The sequence below is a fragment of the Belonocnema kinseyi genome, chromosome 8, assembly GCF_010883055.1.
Source record: "Belonocnema kinseyi isolate 2016_QV_RU_SX_M_011 chromosome 8, B_treatae_v1, whole genome shotgun sequence".
Taxonomy (NCBI): Eukaryota; Metazoa; Arthropoda; class Insecta; order Hymenoptera; family Cynipidae; genus Belonocnema; species Belonocnema kinseyi.
Genome location: NC_046664.1, coordinates 68,081,082 through 68,101,883, shown reverse-complemented (window position 1 = coordinate 68,101,883; position 20,802 = coordinate 68,081,082). Strand labels below are relative to the sequence as shown.

General features: G+C 25.5%; 2 protein-coding genes across 5 annotated transcripts in view; one reads left to right on the top strand and one right to left on the bottom strand.

Annotated features, from left to right (window-relative positions):
* The window catches only part of LOC117177922, a 173,431-nt gene that overhangs the window by 147,479 nt on the left and 5,150 nt on the right, over positions 1–20,802 (top strand). For all 3 annotated transcript variants that reach the window (XM_033369034.1, XM_033369032.1, XM_033369033.1), the window contains 3 exons: positions 986–1,155; positions 10,857–11,031; positions 17,473–17,770. In XM_033369034.1, coding sequence (XP_033224925.1) covers positions 986–1,155; positions 10,857–11,031; positions 17,473–17,770 — 643 coding nt within the window. The remainder of the gene's footprint in view (positions 1–985; positions 1,156–10,856; positions 11,032–17,472; positions 17,771–20,802) is intronic.
* LOC117177923 (E3 ubiquitin-protein ligase RNF8-like) overlaps positions 935–20,802 on the bottom strand; it is a 53,560-nt gene continuing 33,692 nt past the window's right edge. The window contains exons 4-5 of one of the 2 annotated variants that reach the window (XR_004467773.1): positions 20,664–20,765; positions 935–1,315 (exon numbers count right to left, since the gene is read on the bottom strand). Coding sequence is in view for 1 of the 2 variants with exons in the window: in XM_033369036.1 (XP_033224927.1) it covers positions 1,272–1,315 (44 nt within the window). In the remaining variant the exon portion in view is untranslated. The remainder of the gene's footprint in view (positions 1,316–20,663; positions 20,766–20,802) is intronic. The other variant, XM_033369036.1, reaches the window with a different exon arrangement.

Genomic DNA, 20,802 nt, shown 5'->3' with positions numbered 1-20,802 from the left:
AAAAAATTTAATTTCCAAACAAAGAAGTGAATCTTCTAATCAATAATTAAATTTTAATAATTTATTTCAAATTTCAACCAAACTGTTGACTTATCAACAAAATTATTTAATTTTGAAGACAAAAAAGTTTATTTTCTATCTGGCATTTAAAGTATAAAATAAATCATTTAATTTTAATTAAAATAGTAGAGTTTTCTACATAAATAGTTACATTTTCGACTAAAGTGATGAATCTTCAAACAAAACAAAATTTGGTGTACAAAGTAAACAACTTTAGACTACGTAGTCGATTTTTAAAACAATAAAGATTAATTCTTAACGTAATATGTAATTATAGGTATTTAAACAATAATTTTTTATTTAAAGTAAAAAAACTGAATTAAATAAAAAAGACGAATTTTCAATAAAACAGTTAAATTTTCAAAAGAAGAGTTCAACATTACACTAAATAGATACATTTTTAACTAAAAAAGATATATTTCAACAAAAAATGGAATAGTTAATTTTTTGGTTAAGGAGATTAATTTTCAACTAAAATATTATGCGTCTCTTAATTTTAGAGAATGAACTTTTTTGAAAATGGGCTCAAGCGACGATTTTAAATCTGGTCTGGATACTTTCATGAGATTTCAGGGAACCATAATCAACCAAAAAATCTCATATGCAAGTATCTTTCAATTAAGGTTGGTTTAGAACCACCGTAATTAACGAAAAACGAATAAAAAAGTATTGAGATAATGAATATATTCAATTTTTTTATTTTCTAAGGAAAGAAATTTAAAACAAAATTATTTTGGTTAGAGAGGTTCAATGAATAAATATCCATTAATGACTTCTACCACTGGTAGAAGCCACTAATGGATATTTATTTAATTATTATCACTATTAATAAATAAAGACATTTTAAAAACTTATCAATTTAATAGAAATTAATAAGAAGTGAGTTTTTTTTTATAATTGTTGCTGATGGGTCTTGTGACATTAGTTGCAGATCGTGGACCAAAAGAAAATGGCAATTCGGTGACAACAGTTGTGCTGGGAACGAGGGAAAAGGCTGCCCAAACGGATGTCGTAATTTTTGAAAATTTGAACTTCAAGAGAGCTGAAAACACAATCCAGGCTCTTTCGATTGCTATAAATTACCTGGCCCATGAGGTGAGCATTTAATTTTTTTAATATATTCAAGCACAACTTTTTAGTAGAGAAGGTTGGATTAGTTTTTACATACATAAAAAACCCCTTCCACAGATTATTGTTCGACGTGAAACGCTTTAGCTTACATCCCTTCCTGAGAATTTGACAGAGAAGTGGAAATCTGTAAAAAATCAAAGCACCTGATTACAAATTTTAAACAAAATAGTTGATTATTCTTACACAAAAAACTCTTAGTCAAGAAAGAAACAAAATTTCAATCAAAATGTTAATTATCAAGCCAAAAAGACTGATTTTCAACAAACCAGTTGAATTTTCGATCAAGAAGTATGACTTTTTAAGAAAATTATTAATGTTTCAAAAAAGTAATTCAATTTTGAACCAAAAAATAGAATTTCTATATCAAAAGATGAATTCTTCGCGAAAAATTTAATAGTAGTAGACTTCAAATTTCAACCGATAAGGATGAACTTTCAACCAAAAATGGTTGGTTTTTCTTACTGGGTTTTATTAATTCAATTCGATTTAGAGTGAAAAAATGTGAAAAGGGGGAAAGACTGCCAATACTCTGATAAATAAATAGGAATTTGAACTAATTTATAGAATAAAAAGTAACATTTTAAATAAACAGTGAAGTTCATAATTAACCATTGATCAATTTTATGACACTATTTTTTAATGCATGACGCTCTCTATGCTATTGTTTATCTTAGAAGTGAGTCAGAAGCCGGATAGTCTTAAAGGTTTTAATTTTAAAATTGATAAATTTCTTACAATTAATTTTCAATGTCATGTTTAATTTTCACTCTATTTAAGTCTAGAAATCGTTATGCTGGCATTGTTTTAAATTAAGGGCCCGGATTCTTTAACCGCTTCTAAATTTTTCTTACTAGACGGGTTTGGACCCTAGAAATTTCAAACAAATTTGAAATTCCAATTTTAAAATTATACATACATTTTATTTTTCCATTTTCAAAATTGATCCGTTTTTTAGGACGCAACATTTTTGGCCTTTTTTAAAATTAAACTGGCCATAATTCAGACAATCCTGAGAATTTCTAGATGAAATGCACAGGAAATATTCTTTATGGTGTTTTACGACTGACAGAGTAAATAGCATTCGGACATTTTTGTTTAAACAAAAGTTATGAATTGTTACATGAATTTTACTCTGAATTATGCATTTGTATCTTCAAGTTTATGGAGAGTCGAGCCAATTTTGAACAATAAAAAACTTCTAAGGGCAAAGTCGTTCACAAAGGTATAAATATGTTTTCTATGGCCGTGCGCGTTCACTGGAAATTAATTTATTTCCTTGTTATTAAATTCTGACTAATGAATAATATTTCAACAATAAAATAAGCATTTGTTTTGTTCAAATAATTAACATTTGCTGTCAATTTAAAAAATATGACACTAAAAAATCACTGATATGGCATTTGTAGTTCATCCGTTAAGAAAATGAGACTATTCATAGAAAAAAGATGTAAATGTGTATTTTTTTTATAGAATATGTTATATAAATAAAACCTTTTGTCAAATTACTAAATATGGCAGCAAGGATTCATTGAAAATAATTTTTCAGTTTATTCTGTGAAAAATTTAGTCTTGTTTGTTAATTTGTTTATAACATCATAAACAAATTTTTGTCTTACTCTAACACACTTAAAAAGTTAAATTTGAAAAAATGATTTGTTATGAAACAAAAAATGTTGCTTAGGCTGGAATCATTTATTTGCGGCTGCTCGTTATACCTGAAAGCCTTACCGCCATTAAAAAAAAACAAACATGAAAACCTGTTTAAAATTAAACTTTTCTAGCGATTTTTGACAAAAACAAGTTCTTTTTGGTATAATTAAATTCTGATTATTTCCAATTTCTTAATGATAATTTCTTTTAAATATTTATTTCAGTGAAAAACAAGTTTATACCTTTCCGAACAACCTTACCGCTAAAAAATTGTTGTTGCTCAAAATTCGTGCAAGTCCTCATTTAGGTACAAATTTATAACTTTGATTTAAACATTAATATTCAGCGGTTCATTACTCTAAAAGTCGTAAAACATCATAAAGAATATTCCCTGTAAATTTCATGAAAAATTCCAAGAATTGGCTAAATTACAGCTATTTGAATTAAAAAAGACAAAAACATTTGGTGTTCTAAAAACGGGTTTATTTTGAAAACGAAAAAAGCTACAATTTTTCATCTAGAGAAACAAGATGCGCCATTAAATTGTCTATAAGAATATATATAGTTTTAAAATAAAAATTTGAAACTTTTCAAAAGTGTCCAGGGGCCAATACAGTTCAGCTCGAAAAATTTGTAGGTGGTTATAAAATTTGGGCCTTCAATTGCAATAACTGAAATAATATTATTATTATTATTATTATTTTGTAAAGTGAAATTTTAAAAGCTGTTTACTTACAATTCATGAATTTGAAAATGTGTATCATTGGAAGAAGTAAATTGAAAAAAACTCTAAAATTAGAATAGCTCAATTTTCAAAGCTGTAAAATTGGAATTCAGGGAGATTTCTCGAGGTTGTTATTCTGTAGTCCATATAAACCTAGAGTTTGCGCAATTATAACCACAAAAGGAGTTTTCAAGTTTCCTTGTATATATGGAGTTCATTGGTCATCTAAGCGGAAAGAAAAAGTCGCTTGTAAAGTAGAAGCAAATCAGAATTTAAAATAAAATTTCTTTTTTTACTATAACGAATTAACAAAATAATAAAAACAATAAAATCATGTTAAAACGAAAGTTAGTTTTTAATTTACACTGTTAGAAAAATCTGTATGAGGTTTAATATACATGTGCGTGAAGCAAATATGCACTACCGTTACTCAAATTTAACATACATTTGTGTAGTGAATTTAATATACATGTGTATTAAATTTAATATACAGGTCAATATCGCAATGTGCGTGAAAACTCAACCTGCTTTCATCTCTTTAAATCTTGTCAAATATTCTCAATGAAATTAATAATCTAGAATTCTTAGACTCAGTTATTATTTATAATGAAAGTGCAATGTGCGGGTTAAATTTTTCCTAGTTTTGCTCTAAATGGTCAAAATTTAAGGGGGATACAATTAATTGTAGGTCAAGTCTGTTATTTATTTGCTTAATTGAACTTTTCGACTTGTAATCCAATTTTATTTTTGGTTAACAGGAAGAATGTATCATGTTTTATTATTTAGAATCGAAAATTACAGCTAAACTTATTTTAAATTTGTGAAAAATGAAATTATATGATTTTTCTTGTAAGTGATTGACATGAATGTAAATGAAATTTAATATACGCGCTCTTAATGGCGATTTCATATACTTCATATATTAATTTTAACACACATGGGTATATTAAATTTAATATTATTTTTAACAGTGTATTCATAAATAATATTAAATTTTATTAACAATAAGTCTAGTTAAAGACAATAGGGCAAAGACAAAAGGGTGGCCGTAGGTCGGGGAAAACCTGGAAATCGGGGAAAAGTCAGGGAATTTGATTGGTCAGGAAGAATCAGAGATTTTGAAAAAACATTTTGCAAGAGTTAGGGAATTTCTATAAGAGGCACTTTAAACAACTCTAAAAGATAATAAATTAATTTTTTTTTTAATAAATTAATATTAAATCATTAAAAATAAATTTTATGATAGAAACTTAGGGAATTTTTAAAATGAAGTTTTCCGGTACCCTGATATAATATTCTTGTTAGTAATCGTTCATTTGCCTTCTATTTATAGTTCTTTTTTTTGTTGCAAAATAAAATGCATGCAGTTGCTTACTCCTGATGATTATATTTTTAGTTACGAATTATATTATTTGGTTGAAAATTGAAGACTTTTGTTTAAAAGGCATCCTTTTTGACTGAAAATTCAATTGTTTTGTTGAAAATTCATATTTTTGGGTTTAAGATTCAACTATTTTGGTAGAAAATTAACTTTTGTTAAATTTTTTTTGTATTGAAAATTTAACTGAATCTTCCTTGGTTGTAAAATCATCTGGTTTTTTAATTCGTCATTTTGGGTTGAAGGTTCCATTTTGGTAGAAAATTAATTTTTTGTTAAAGATTCATATTTTGTTGAATTTGAGTGTTTTTGGTTTAAAATTGAAAACATTATTTGGTTGTAATATCTAAAATTACATTATTCCTTAAAAATCCACCTTTTTTGTTGTTAATTTAACTATTGTTGAAGATTCATCATTTTAGCTTAAAATTCATCTCTTTCGTTGAAAGTTGAACCATTTTGTTGAAAATCGATATTTTTTAAACTAAAAATTCAACTACTAAGGTAAACTTGAACTACTTTGCTAAAAAAATTATTTTTGGTTTAAGTTTTATCTCTTTGGTTCAAAAATATAAATATTTTGTTAAAGAATAATTTTTTTCATTGATGAAGTAACTTCCATTTTTTGTTGAAAATTAATCTTGAGTTAAGCCATTTTTTTTTCTTTTATATATATAACTAATTGACCTCGATTTAAACTGCCCTCTAAATTTCCACTTCTTAGTTTAAAACTGAAATTTTTTATTGAAACTTCAACTGTTTTACAGAAAATTCGTCTTTTGGCTTGAAAAATAACTTCATTTCGATGTTTCTTTTCTTTTTTGACTGAAAAATCTTTATTTATGATTCTTTAAACAAAAATTTATCTTTTCCATTTTTTGTTGAAAATTAATCTGTCTTAATTGAAAATTTGTCTTTTTTGGTTTAAAAATTCATCTCTCTTTGTACAAATATAATCTATTTATGTATCTGTCTGTGATTGAAATTTAATGTTTTTTTTAAATCCAACTATTTGGTTAAAATTTCAATTTTTTTAAATTTAATTATTTTGTTAAAAAATCAACTATCTTCATAAAAATTGAACTGGTTTGGTTAAAAAGTCACCGTTTTTGGTTAAAAATCTGACTGTTTTGTTGAAAATTCATCCTTTTGGATTGAAAATTCATCTTTTATCGTAGGAAAGTCATATTTTGTGGTGAAAATAAATAAAACATTTTTGCATTTTAATATAAAATTTTAATATTTTATTTCGTTCATAAAAAATTCTACGTTAAAAATGTTGCTAGATTGATATGCTGCGGTTTTTGATTATTAATGCTCATGCAAAATGAAAAGTTGGCCTGAAAAAAATCAGGGAATTTTGAAAATTAAGTTTTTCGACCACCTTGAACTGTGAATGTACCCTTGAACCCTCTTCAGTGTTAATACCTTGCTATAAAAAATCCTCAACAATGAGCTATAAAATATACTAAAGTCCATTTATCTGGGAGGATGTAATTTGAAGAACGGGAATGTTCTCAATTTCTGCTTCATTGTACACTTCATCTAATTAAATCAAAATCATAATTGTACATACTGTTAGTTCATTCTCTTGTTCTTTATTAATTAAATTCACTAGGCATTCTCATTTGTTATTGAAGGATATAATATTCATTTACTCAGGAAACCCAATATAATTATTGACTCTGAAGACTTCACAAATTATGGAATAATTATAAATGAGCCGTTCTCTAGAAAAACCACCTAAGTTGGCTTGAGTTTTGGCACAAAATTGCCGAAGAAGTTTTTCAAAATGTCTTTTTAAAAGCCAAAAAGGATATATTATGTGCTTAGAAATATTTGCACAATCTAAAACACATATTTTTTGGTTTGTAAAAACACAGTTGGATAAATTTCTTTGGCAATTTTGTGCCAAAATCCAACTCAGCTGATGTGGTTTTTCTATAGAACGGTTCAAATAAAAAATTGTATAAGAAAGTGGTTTTAATTATTTGTTAATCTCTGTTATTAGTAATAATTATAAGCTTAATAAGCCGTAGTAAGTTTTCATATTCTCTGAGAACCAAGTTTTTTTCTATTATCTGAGAATCCTTCCTTGATCTCGTTAGGTTTATTATTCAGAGGTTACCAGATTCATTGCACCTACAACTTGCTTCCACTTACAATTAAAGTTACACGCTCTAGAGTTCTCGTTTTAATGAAGGAATCTTGGGAATACATCAAAGACTTTCGAACAGTGATAAAAAGCGTGATCTGATATACAACCAATCTTAATTTTTTATATAATTTAAAATAATTCAATTTTGTATTTTGGTAGTGTTACTACAAATCAGATCCCTTATAAATAGGTTTTCTATGATTTTAAGAATCAAAATAATATTGCTGATGATGTTATTTCAAATGAAAACAAAATTTTTAAAATGGACAAAAACATTAATTTAAACATTTTTGTTTGCAATTCAATTTTTTATTCTTATGGCTCGGTATCAGTTTTTGAAAAATGGTTGTTTTTAAATAAATGACGGTGTATTGGTTTTGGGTCAAACACGATAAAAAAACTATTATTAAAATAATTATTTTTCGTAAATTTTAACCTTTTTCATAAAAAATTACTGATGGTATCATTTAAATTCTTAAAATAAGAGAACTTTTTCTAAACCTTAAGGTAGTTGTCATACCAAAACCCCGAGTTCTGGAGGGAAAAAAATTTCTATTATTATAAGAATGTTTTATGAAAGAAAAAAAATATTTTTCAGGTTATCTACTCACGTAGAAAACCTGAAAACGTCAGGAAATTTTGGTTAAAAGATTTAAAAATTTATTTTCAACAAAATAGTTAAATTTTTAAATGGAATAGTTCAATTTATGGGTTAAAAAATTTATTTTCAACCCAAAAAATAAATTTTTAACAAGATTGTTAAATTGTTAACCAATTTCAATAAAAAATTCATCTCTTTAGTTGAAAATTATATCTTTTAACTGAAAATGAACATTAAAAATGTCCTAAAAAGTAAAAATGCCCAAGTCAGGCCCAATAACGTTCTAAAAACATATAATGTTCCAAAGACGTTCTTAGGACGTATTTGGAATATTGAACTTTTTTTGGTCGATTTTTGTCGTGACGTAAGACGTGTTTTTGGACATTCTTAAAACTTCTTTTAAACCTTACTACCTAAAAACGCCTTTAGGATGTTCTCAAAAGGTCCTTAAATTTCGTGCCCGCCGGGTCAGTTTTTAAACTACAAATTTATCTATTTAATTTTTGGTTTAAAATTTATCTTTTCAGTTAGAAATTCATGTACTTTATTGAAATTAATATTTTTTGATAGCAAATTAGTAAAATCATTTAACTGAAAATTTACGTATTCAGTTTTAGTTTCACTATTTTGTTGAACATTCGTGTTTTTGTTTGTTTGTTGAAAATTAATTATTAAACTGGAAATTGAACTATTTCATTTTTTGCTAAAAATTAATTTTTTGAATTGAGAATTTTAATATTTCAGTCGAGGATGTATTTAACCATTATGTTGAATTTTTTGTTATTGTTAATTCATTTTTTAACTGAAAATGTAACTAATACAGTAAAGTATTCCATAATTTTAGTTGAAAATTAATTTTTTAAACTGAAAATAGAACTATTTCATTTTTGTTGATTTTTCTTTTAAATTAATTTTTTAAATTGAGAATTTAACTATTTCAGTTGGGAATGTAACTATTATGTTAAAATGTTTGTTTCGTTTTGTTGGTAATTCATTTTTAAACTTAAATTTTAATTAATAAAGTAGAATATTCCATAATTTTAGTTGAAATTGATTTTTATTTTTAGTTGAAGATTAATTTTTAACTGAAAATTGGATTATTTCACTTTTTGCTGAACAACCATTTTTTTTATTTTTAAATTGAGAATTTAACTGTTTCAGTTGAGGATGTGTGTAACTATTATGTTAATATTTTTTTGTTTTGTTCTAAATTAATTTTTTAACTGAAAATATAACTAGTAAAGTTGAATATTCAATAATTTTAGTTGAAAATTCACTTCTTTGGTTAAAAATAATTTTTTAAATGAATAATTAACTATTAAATTTTTAGTTGAAATTAATTTTTTTTTTCGTTTAAAATTCATGTTTTTGTATAAAAATTCAACTATTCCAGTTAAATATTGATCATTTTAGTTCAAAATTAATCACTTTATTTAGAAAGTTACCTATTTAGTTGAAAATTCGTTTTTATTTTTGGTTAAAAATCAATTTTCTCAACTAAAAATTGAACTAATCCATTTTTGATGAAGATTTACCTTTTTTGGTATGAATTTTAAGTATATGAAGACAAAAAAAAACAGTTACTCTATTTGACATATTTTATTGTAACTTTAAAAATTCTTTATTGAAAATAATATTTGAAATTACATCATATCATTCATATTATTTTGAACAAAAGTCAGATTTTAATTTCCCAAATTATTAACTTCAACTACCAGTACTATCAAATTTTACAGGCTTTTAATTTTGCGATATATGAAAACAATTACCGTGAACTTCTGAGTGTTTTTTGAAAATAATTAATATTTGAAATTTGCACGGTATTGTAAGCCTTCAATTTTAAATTTCAACTGCAAAACCAAAAACTTTCAGTTTAATATCTTGCAATTTTAAGAAATTCAAATTTCGACAAAGTTTGAAGTTTAAAGCTTTATGTTAATAATTTAAATTGTGTTTTCGTCGATGATTGGCTAATTTCAAATTTTAATTTTTTAAACATTGAACTTACTGAGTTGAAATTCTTCCATTTTAAATGTTTTATTAGGAAATAGGTCTAATGAGGGTCTTAAAATAAACTTATTATTCTATGAATCATAAAAATACTTGAAACTTTCCAATACTGATCATTTGAATTCAAAATTATTCAATTTTGTACGATTTGAGATTGATGTTTTTCAATTTTGCAGAATTTGATTTAAAACGTTAATTTAATCGTTAAAATCAAAATTTATATTTAAACCATGTATATTTCTCGATTGTCCACTCATGGCACAATCATGAAAATTTGAATAAACAAACAAACAAAACTTATCTAATTTGAAAATTTTCAAGTTATCATTTCAACATTTTACTTGAAAAATGTTAAGAAAATCGTGAGAAATTTGGAAAATGAATGCACTTAATTTTTGTATTCTAGAATATTTTATTGTTTATGTTTGTAAATTTTATAAATTAATATTTTAACAATGGCAAATTTTAAGAGAATGAAATTTGGTTTTTAAATTTTAAGTCGAATTCTAGTTGAATCTGGCAAGCAATGCGGGCATATTAATAATCATCTCACGTATCTCAGTGAATCAAGGCTTTCATATATGTAAACAATAAATTCGTTGGGCGACAAAAGTATAGTAACTTATTCGTATCGTGAAGATATTATAAATGAATTAGTCGAGCTGGAATTTATTGATTACCATTTTGATCCTCTGCCCATGTAGTTCCATTATTTTCTTTAAATATCTATTTTTATTATAGACAGATTAAAATGTCGAATTACATCTTTCAATTTTTTAATCATATGGTAATTATTTTTGAATAAATTATTATCTATTTAAATACATTTTTTTCAATAGATTTATGATTCAATCGACTGACATGCATTCTTTTATAATCTATTTTTGTGATGTTTCAAATTGTTTTTAAGTTTTAAAAATATGAATATAAATACTATTTTTTCGTTTGGAATTGAGGAATATGTTCTTCAATTGATTAATTAGCGTAACTGATTCAACTGATTAAACTGATCAATTAGGGAATACTTCTCCTAAAAGTGCTTTCAGTTTTTTTTAAGAACTAGAGGATTTTAATGTCTGATATGTCATTTGAAAAATTGTTTGTAGTATTGATATTTATTGAGAATAAAATATTTTTTTTTTAGCTTGACGGATTTTCTGCACCAAGGTGGAAAAGAGATTACGAGATGATGAAGACACAGTGGATGACTGCGAGCAGAGATGTTGAAGATTTAAGATCGAGGCACCTCGCTATTGAAGAATCGATTGAAAAAGATAGAAATGATCATCGAAGGGCTATCGACAGATTGCAAGAAGATTGTAAGTATAATGTACTAATTTAAAAAAATTAGAAAATGGACTTTTAAATAAACATTATCCACTCAATTTATTTCCTTACTTTCTGATCGAGTTGATTATACATTCAGCGGAACCACCTGTTGATAAAAAGGAAGAAATACTTTTCTCCACTTGGCAGATCAGTTCTGGTCAAAGCCTACAACCAGTTTTTCTTGTCTTTCAATAGAAAGTTTCCTAAATTGAGAAAAAAATCACTTCTATTTATATTTAAAGACACTTTTAATTAGAAATATTCGATTTCAGATTTTATAGTTAGAAGTTCAGTTGCGAAAATATTTAAGGTTGAAAGAAATGTGTTTATAATATTCAAAACAGAATAGATAAAAACCTTCCTACAGTGAATAATGATTAATGAATTAATTAATTCATGTATCTAAAAAATTAATTTCTTGAATTGTTAAGATACGATACGCGTTAATAAATTCAATTTAAAATTAATTATTTTATTTATATTTACACTGTGAATGAATGATTATCCACTGCAGTAAAATTTCCTAGGCGCAAGAATGTAGTTGAAAGTTGTGATAATTCAACTTTAAATGTTTTGAAATTTAGCGTTCAATTTAAAATAATTTTGAGAGTTTAAAAAAAAAATCATAAATAGAAGAAGGGCATGTCCATGAAAAATGTGACGCGCGTAGATCTGACCATGAAAATACCCAGAAATAAGTTCTCAAAATTGAACAAATGAACTATTGACATTCGAAACTCGGAAATATTTTCTTGACGAGATTGTAAATAGTAAGAGTTGAATTTCGAAATGACAAACCTTATATCCGAGAAATTTAAATATAGAAATAGTTTTGACATCCGAGTAATCAGTGACCGTAAGACACGTCGAATAACTGTCAAAAATAATTATTTAAAATTGTGATTTGAACTTGTTACAAGAAATTTTAGAAGGTGAAGATTCTGATCTTTGAATATTAATGGTAGGGGAACATACAAAATTTTAGAATTTTGAAAATGAAGTTTTACAGCCACCCTGAAATAATATTCTGGTTATAAATTTATTTACCTTGTTATTCTTTTTGTGCAGCAGTTTGTACCTGACGATTATTCTTTTAGTCAATAATATTATTATTTGGTTCGAAATTCTACAATTTTGGTAAAAATTCATATTTTGGTGTTGAAAATTCAATTGACATCTTTTTTGTTTGATAATTCAAACTTTTTTTTAATTGGTCTTTTTGGTTTAAAATATATAAATTAAACTGTTTGGTAGAAAAGTTATTGTCTTTGGCTGAAAATTCATCTATTTTATTGAAAATTCATCTTTTTCGTTTAAATTCAACTGTTTTTGATTGAAAATAAAAATATTTTTAGATTGAAAGTTGAACAGCTTGGGTAAAACTAGAACTGCTTTCTTAAAAAATCAGTTCATCGTTGAAGATTCATCATTTTAGTTGAAAATTCATCTCTGGTTGAAAATTCGCTTTTTTTTATTAAAAATAAATTTTTTCAACTCAAAATGTAACTTATCCAGTTGAAGATCTTGCGTTGAAATTTTTCCTTTTTGGATTAAAAATGCATCTCTATGGTTGAAAATTGGACTATTTTGTTGAAAAATTAATTTATCTACTAAAAATGTTACCTTTTCATTTTTTGTTGAAAACTGTCTTTTCCCTAGTTAAAAATGCAACAGTTTGGTTAAAAATTACTCTATTTATTAAGAAATTCAATTATTTTGTTGAAATTTCGCTTTTTTTAAATATTAACTATTAATTTTTTGTTGAGCATTCATCTTTGAAAATTCAATTGTCTTCTAACAATTCGTCTTTTTGGCTTAAAAAATTAACAATATGGTTGGAAATGAAACTGTTCTTGATTGAAGTTTAATCTTAAAAAATTCAACCATTTGATTGAACATTCATCTTTATAGGTTAAAAATTCAACTATTTAGATAAAAGTTGAACTATTCAGTTGAAAATTCATCGTTTTTGCTTAAAAATTCAACCATTTCGTTGTTAATTCAATTCTTTTATTAAAAATTCATGTTTTGTTTGAAAATATTGACTATTTTCAGTTGAAAATTGATCTTTTCAGGTAGAAAATTCAAGTATTTTATCAAAGATCCAACTGTATTCTTGAAAATTGAATTATTATTTTAAAAGTTTAACTTTTAAAAAAATAGAATTTTTCAACCATCTTGACAATTAAATTTAATGACTTAACTATTTCTTCTGTTTTAATTCTTGTATCTCAATAAATGGAAGATTTGAATTATAAATCATTTTGAATAGAGTTATCGATAAGTAAAAATAGAAATTAAATTTTCTAGTCAAATATCAAAGTAATTTTTAAATGAAAAGTTGAAATTTAAAAAAAGTCAATAAGACTACGGTTTAGTGTCGACTACGCTAAAAAAAATATTGGTCTTGAATTAAAGAAACCGTTTCTTTAACATATGTTTCTTTCCACTTAACCAAAAACGATTGTTAAATGAAGAAAATAATTTTAAATTAAAGAAAATTTTTCATTTGGACAAAAAACGATTTCTTTGAACCAATGAAATTTCTTTGTAGTCAATAAACTTTTCGTTGACTGAGAGCCAATGAATATTTCTCTTTGATTCAAAGAAAAAAAAATTGAAGACACTTTTTCTGAGTGATAAATTTGAATAGTGTGTAAAATGATTTTAGTTCAATAACGACCATCTGTTCGATGGAACGAGTTGATTATTTTTGGCCCGGAGGTCGCAAAACCTTGAAATCTTCTTTTTGTAAAAATAGAAGGTTTCCAAAGTGCGTCTGTGGAGCAGAAACTAGTGAGTTAAAATATCACCTGTTTGAGTCAATGTTTGCAAACTCTATGCCACTGATTCTTCAAGACAGGTGCATCTGCAGTCTACAGTTTCATTTTATCTCTAAAGCCCATACAATCTAAACTTTCGGATCAGCTGAACTCCCAAAGAAATTGTTATAATTCAAAAACAAAAGGAATATTATATAAATGTTATCTAGTAATTACAAATCCGATAAAAAAAAATCAATTTTGTTGCTCTCAATCAGGCAGTGTCTATGTCCGAATTTTGAATTTGAACATTGAATTAGCCCGATTTGTCATAACTGAAATCGATTAATCCAGTTCATTTTGATTTTTCTATGAAATCGTTTAAATCTTCGAATTTATAGCTTCAGATTTAAATTAGTTTTTGAATAATTGAAGAAACTTACGTTAAATTTTGTTTCAAGTTATTAAAAACAATTCTAGTTGGACGCTTTTAATTTTGAAATTAATCTAGAGTGGCTATTTTCAACTTTAAGAATAATTGAATTTATACATTTTAAACAAGTTAATTTGTTTAATTCCAATGTTGAAAATAAAAATATTTACATTTTAAGACGGTTTGAAATTAGAGATTTTGATTTTTTTTAAATTTAGGTTTTTCTTATAAACAATAATGGCATTTTAAAGCTTACTTTATTAGGTAGTTTTTTAAACTCATCAATTTTTAAAAATTTTGGGCAATTTGAATTATTTTAATTATTATTTAATTATTATTATATTATTTTAATGATTATTTATATATTATTTACGTTGGCAAAAGAAAGTATATAACGTTTTCTAGGCTCGCTTCAAAAAATAATATAAAACTGGATGATCAAATACCTGTAATCTGTTTTTCTTTTCAAAACAATTTTTCTCTTTAAAAATTCTTAAATAAGTGTACTTGCTTTTATTTTGATGAGCGAGTTTAATTACGAATTTTAAATTAAATTAAATTTCAGCGAGGTATCATTTTTGATTTAAAAATAAATACAGTGGAAAAAAATACATAGGAATTGCCCTTAAAGCCAAAACTAGATTTTGCATTCGCTTGGAAGTGATCCAATGCAACTGCTCAATTTGATTGGCAGTGAGCATCCGACCTGAATACTATAAAATAAGAAGGATGTTTACTGTTTAGCGAAAGCAGGGTCTCCATCAGATGAATGATTTTAATTTCCCGGTTTACTCTCGGTCAATTTTTAATTTTTGCCAGTCAATTTAGAAGAGTTCAAAAAATTTGAATGATTTCAAACGATTCTCAAAGATTTCAAGAAAATTTTCACCTTAAAAAAATATCTTTTGCAATTAAAATAGAATCCTGAAATTTTCAGTTTCGAAAATTAATTTTCAACAAAAAAAAAATATTTTTTTAACTTGTTGAATTCATCCATAACAGAAGAATTTTGAATCCAATAGTTGAATCCTCAACTAAAAAAATGAATTTTCAACAAACAAGGTTAACTTTCTAACCAAAAAGATGAATTTTCAACAAAATAAGTTAAGTGTTTTCTAAAAAGTTGATTTTTAAACTCATAAAGGATACATTTTCAGATAAAAAAATTAAGTTTTACAACAACAAAAAACTCATTTTCAACAAAGTAATTCGACTTTCAATTAAGTAGTTAAATTTTTGACCAAAAAATATGACTTTTTAACAAAATATTTACATTCTCAACAAAATAATTAAATTTTTAACCAAATATTAGAATTTTTAACCAAAAAGATGAATTCAAAACAATTCTTAAATAAACCGGAATACAGGAAATAGTATTAAATCAACTTTCAACCAAACAGTTAAATTTTCAGGCCAAATAGACGAATTATTTATAGACTAAAGCAGGGTGTCCAGCGGTTCTTAGGAATGAAATTCAAGGCCTTTTCTAGGTTTTCCAGGTCAAGAAGTCAAGTTTATTCCAGGTCTTCTTTTTTACATAAAATAATGAAATAATCGTTTGTCATAGATGTAAAAAATGACCTATTTTATTTTAAATTGGCTAACCATTTTTTAAGAAAGCAGAACCATAAATAAACAAATTCATAATTTTTTGCGAACACAAGTCGTCTTTGAAATCCTTAAAATCTATGAAATTTTTTGAAATCCTTGTGCATTTGTTGATATCTCTTGAAGGACTGAAAATATGGTTGAAATCTTCAAATTTATGTGAAATCTTTTGGAATCTTTCTAAATTTTCGTCAAATATTTGAAATCCTTGAAATTTTTTTGAAATTTTTTGAAATTTGTATGAAATCTTAAAAATATTTTTGAAAGCTTTCTTTAACCTTTGTTTGTGAAATCTGTTGTGTTCGTTTGAAACCACTGAAATCTTTTCAAATCTTCTCAACTTTGAGAATTTTTTGAAATTCGGTGTACTCATCCTTTTTTTAATCTTTAGAATTCTTGCATTCTTTTAACTCTTTATGAGATTTTTATGACATGTTTAAAATATTTTTCTGAAATCTTTTGTACTAATTTGAAATCATTACAATATTTTCAATCTGTGTAAAATATTAGAAATTTGATATACTATAACCTTTTTAAAATCTTTGAAATCTTTTGAAAGTTTTAAATCTTTGGAAATGTTCGAAATCTTTGTGAAATCTTTAAAATCTTGTTAACACACCTTTTTCACATCTTTGAAATCTTTGGGAAATTTTTGTGAAATCTTTGTCAAATCTTTTTGAATATTTTTGAAATTTTTTTAAGTGTTTGCTTATGAAATTCCTTTTATTCTTAAAAATCATAGAATTGTTTGAAATTAGGAGAAATCTTTTGAAATGTCTTTTAAAATCTTTTGAAAACGTTACAAATCTTCGAAATGTTTTTAAATCTGTAAAATCTGGTGTACTGTGAAATTGTTGTGAAATATTTCAAATTTGGTGTACACGTCTGTTTTAAATCTTTGAAATATTTTGAAACCTTTGAAATCATTAGTAATGTTTTGTAATCTGGCGTACACTCAATAACTGAGTGGTTTAAAAAAATCTTCAAATCTCTTGAAAAATATGTTATATGGCCATGGCTGATTCTAATTCTGTAACTGAATTAACATCGAAGTTTAAAACGTATAATGTTTATAATTTGTAAATTGAATATCACAAAAAAATGTATACTTTAACATTCTACACTAACCGAGACGAAATAACAAATTTATAGATTTATTCAGAATATTAAAGTCTGTTCATTGCAATCTATAAAATAATTGGTAAAGTCTATAAAATATGCCTAGAAATCTCTTCATTTATTCTGTAATGAGTAAAATATAAATTATATTTTGATAAATAACAAACTTTTTCGTAGCAAGATTTCTTCTAAACGAAACGTTTCTATCATAATACACTAACAGATTTGAATTACTTTTCGCACTTCAATAAAATAACTGTTTAAAAGAACAAAAATTAATTCAAGGTTCTCGTGAAAAATTCAAGGAGAATTCCAGGTTTTTAAGGTTTCAAGGTCGCTGAACACCATTTAAAGATAAATATTTTTAAAAGGACAATTTTTATCATATCTTTAAACACTGTTTTTAAAATTTGTTGACACTATTCACACTATTTTGGATCTCTAATGTGAGTCCGAGGTCTGTCATAAGGAAGAATATCATTAACGGTAGGCTGATCTTGATTTTGCAGTGGAAGCCCAGCACGCGGAACACATTAGAGATTTAGAGGCAGCGATGCGGGAAGAACGAGCCCTGTTAGAGTGTCGGCTCCAGGAGTCGACGAAGGAACATCGTGCGGCCATCGCCAGGTTGCAGCTTGAACATGAAGCTGAACTGGCTCGCGTCAAAGAGGCTGAGACTGATAACAGAAGGATGTTTGTTCACGACCAGGGTGCAGTTTTAATGGCTGAGGCTGACTCCTTGAGGACTGTCCTGGATCTCAGGAGTCAGGAAATCACCGGTTTAAGATCAGAAATTGACATTTTAAGGTGAATATCATATTTATTATTTACTTTTTTTCAAATTTCTTTTTACTAGTACTTTAATTCAGGACATGAGTAGGTATCATATTCCTGAAATATATATTTAAATGGGAAAAGATGAATATGTAACCAAACAGTTGTATATTGAACGAAAAAAATATCAAATTTCTACAAAAGTAGATGAATTTTCAAACTAAAAAAAAACACATTTTCAATATAAGAGTTGAATTTTCAACCAAGAAAGAAAAATAGTAACCATTTGTGGAATTTTTTACAAAACAGTAGAATTTATATACCAAAAATATGAATTTTCAACTAAAAAGGATCAATTTTCAACAAAAAATGGAATTGTTAAAATTTCGGTTTAAAAAATTAAATTTCAACTACAAAAAAAAACAATTTTCAACAAAGTCGTTAAATTTTCCATTAAAAGCTCCTCAACAAAAAAAACAGAGGATTTTTGAATGAAGTAGGTGAAGTAGTTCAACTTTCAACAAAGAAGAATAGTTTTGTGCTAAAAAGACCAATTATGAACAAAATAGTTTAATCCTCAACCAAAACAGATTACTTTTGAACCAAATACTTACATTTTTATCTAAAAAATTGATTTTCTACCAAAAAATAGCAATTTTAAAGAAAATGCATACCTTTTTAACCAAAAAGTTGAATTTTCAACCAAGAAGACTCATTTTCTGCCGAAAAAGAGACATCTTCAATCGAATCGTTGAAATTTTAGTCGAAAAAAGATCAACTTCCAACCAAAAATGAAACAAGTTAAATTTTTAGTAAAAAAATTGAATTTTCTATCAATAGAGACGAATTTTCAACAGAAGATTTAAATTTTCAATCTAAAAAATCGAATGTTTTAGAAAACATTGAACCTTTAAATCCGAAAAGATGAATTTTTTGACAAACAGTTCCCTTTACAACGTAATAATTAAAGTTTAAAAAAAAAGAGTTTAATTTACAACAAAAAAGTTGCATATTTAATGAAAAAAAGATTAAATTTCTTCCAAAAGAGATGAATTTTCACACTTAAAAACGAATTTTCGAGAAGGGTTGAATTTCCAGCCAAGAAAGATTTTTCAATCGAAAAAGTAAAAATAGCAACTATTTATTGAATTTTCTACAAAACAGTAGAATTTATAACCCAAAACTATAAATTTTGAACTAAAAACGATCAATTTTCAACCAAAAATGGAATAGTTAAATTTGCCGTCAAAACAATGGAAAAGATAAATCCTCAATATAAAAAAAGGATCTTTTAATCAAGTAGTTAAAGTATTTCAGCTTTCAAACATGTAGATGAATTTTCAACCCTAAAAGATGATCTTTGAACCAAGAAGATTAGCAGTTTTGTATCAAAAAGACGAATTATCAACAAAATTATTTAATCCTCAACCAAAACAGATTAACTTTTAAATCAAACGTTTGCATTTTTATCCAAAAATTGCCTTTCTACAAACAAAAAAACGAAATTTAAAGAAAATGCATACATTTTGAACCATATAGTTAAATTATCAACCAAAAAGACAAATTTTCTACCAAAAAACACGAATATTTAATCGAATAGTTGAATTTTTAGTCTAAAAAAGATCAACTTCCAACCGAAAATGAAACAGTACAATTTTCAGTAAAAAAGTGCATTTTTAACCAAAGAGATGGATTTTCAACAAAATAGATTAGTTTGTACCAAAAAGACGAATTATCAGCAAATAAAATAATTTTCAATCAAAACGATCAGTTTTCAACCAAAAGTGGTACAGTTAAATTTTAATTTAAGAAAAATTAATTTTCAACTAAAGAGATGAATTTAATAAAAATTAATTTTCTGCAAAGGCGTTAAACTTTTAACCAGGTAATTGAATTTTCTATCAATAAATTCTCAACGAAATATGTAATGGTTCTTAAATTTTGAAACTAACAGTTGTAATTTCATTAAAAAAAGATGAGGTTTTAAACCAAAAAGTCGAATTTGCAACGGAAAAAAATTTCGCTAAAAAAGAACATGAATTTCAATCGAATTGTGGAATTTGCAAGCCATTAAGGTAAATTTTCAAACAAAAAAAATTAAGTGTCAACTTAAAATTGTAGATTTTTTTCTAAATTTTTTTAAAAGTATGCCAAATTAAAAATATTTCCTCAAATCCTTCCACATTCAGTTTTGATAATTTTGTAAATCTTTCGAAATCTTTTTAAATATTCTCTTAAAAAAATTTTTTCAAAATAAAAAATCATTTTCAATTTTCCTATGAAATGTTTTTTATTCTTTTAAAGCCTTTAGCATTCTTCAAAAGCTTCTAAATTTTTTTTTCGAAATATACCAAAATCTATATTTGGTTTTAAATTAGGCCGTGGAATATTTGCACCCAAAATTTTGGTATGAATAGCCAGATTTTTTCGGTACACATAAACACTTTGTTTAAATATTTTGAAATCATTTCAAGTTTTTAATTAATTTTGAATTTTTTTAAAGCTTCTGAATATTTCTTTAACTTACTCGATTTTTTTCTAAGAATAATAGGTCTTCAATTATTCTTTATACATAAAAATTTAACAATTTGGCTTTAGTTAAAAATTCAACTTTTGGTTTGAGAGTTTTTGTATTTTGATGGAAATTCGTATTTTTTGGTATAAGATTAACTTTCCTTTCAAAATGTTATATTTTTTATTTGATAATTCAACTGTTTCGTATAGATCATTCTTCAATTCAATAATTTAGTACAAAAATCGGTTATTTAGTAGAAAATTCGTTTTTTTTTTATAACTAAAATTTTTTTAAATTAAAAGGTTAATTATTCCATTTTTGATCAAAACAATATCTTTCTTAGTTTAAAAAATGAAAAATACCCGGATTAACTGTCACAGAAAATTAAATTAGGTTGATTTCAATACTCACTCTGAAAATCACCTTTTTATTTCAATTGTTGATTTATTACCGAAGTTTATAATTAACCACTCGGTCACGCAGAAAATATAGGCATAATGGCAACTTGACTTTCTGTGAACACAAAAAAATCAGTATAAACGAAAAATGG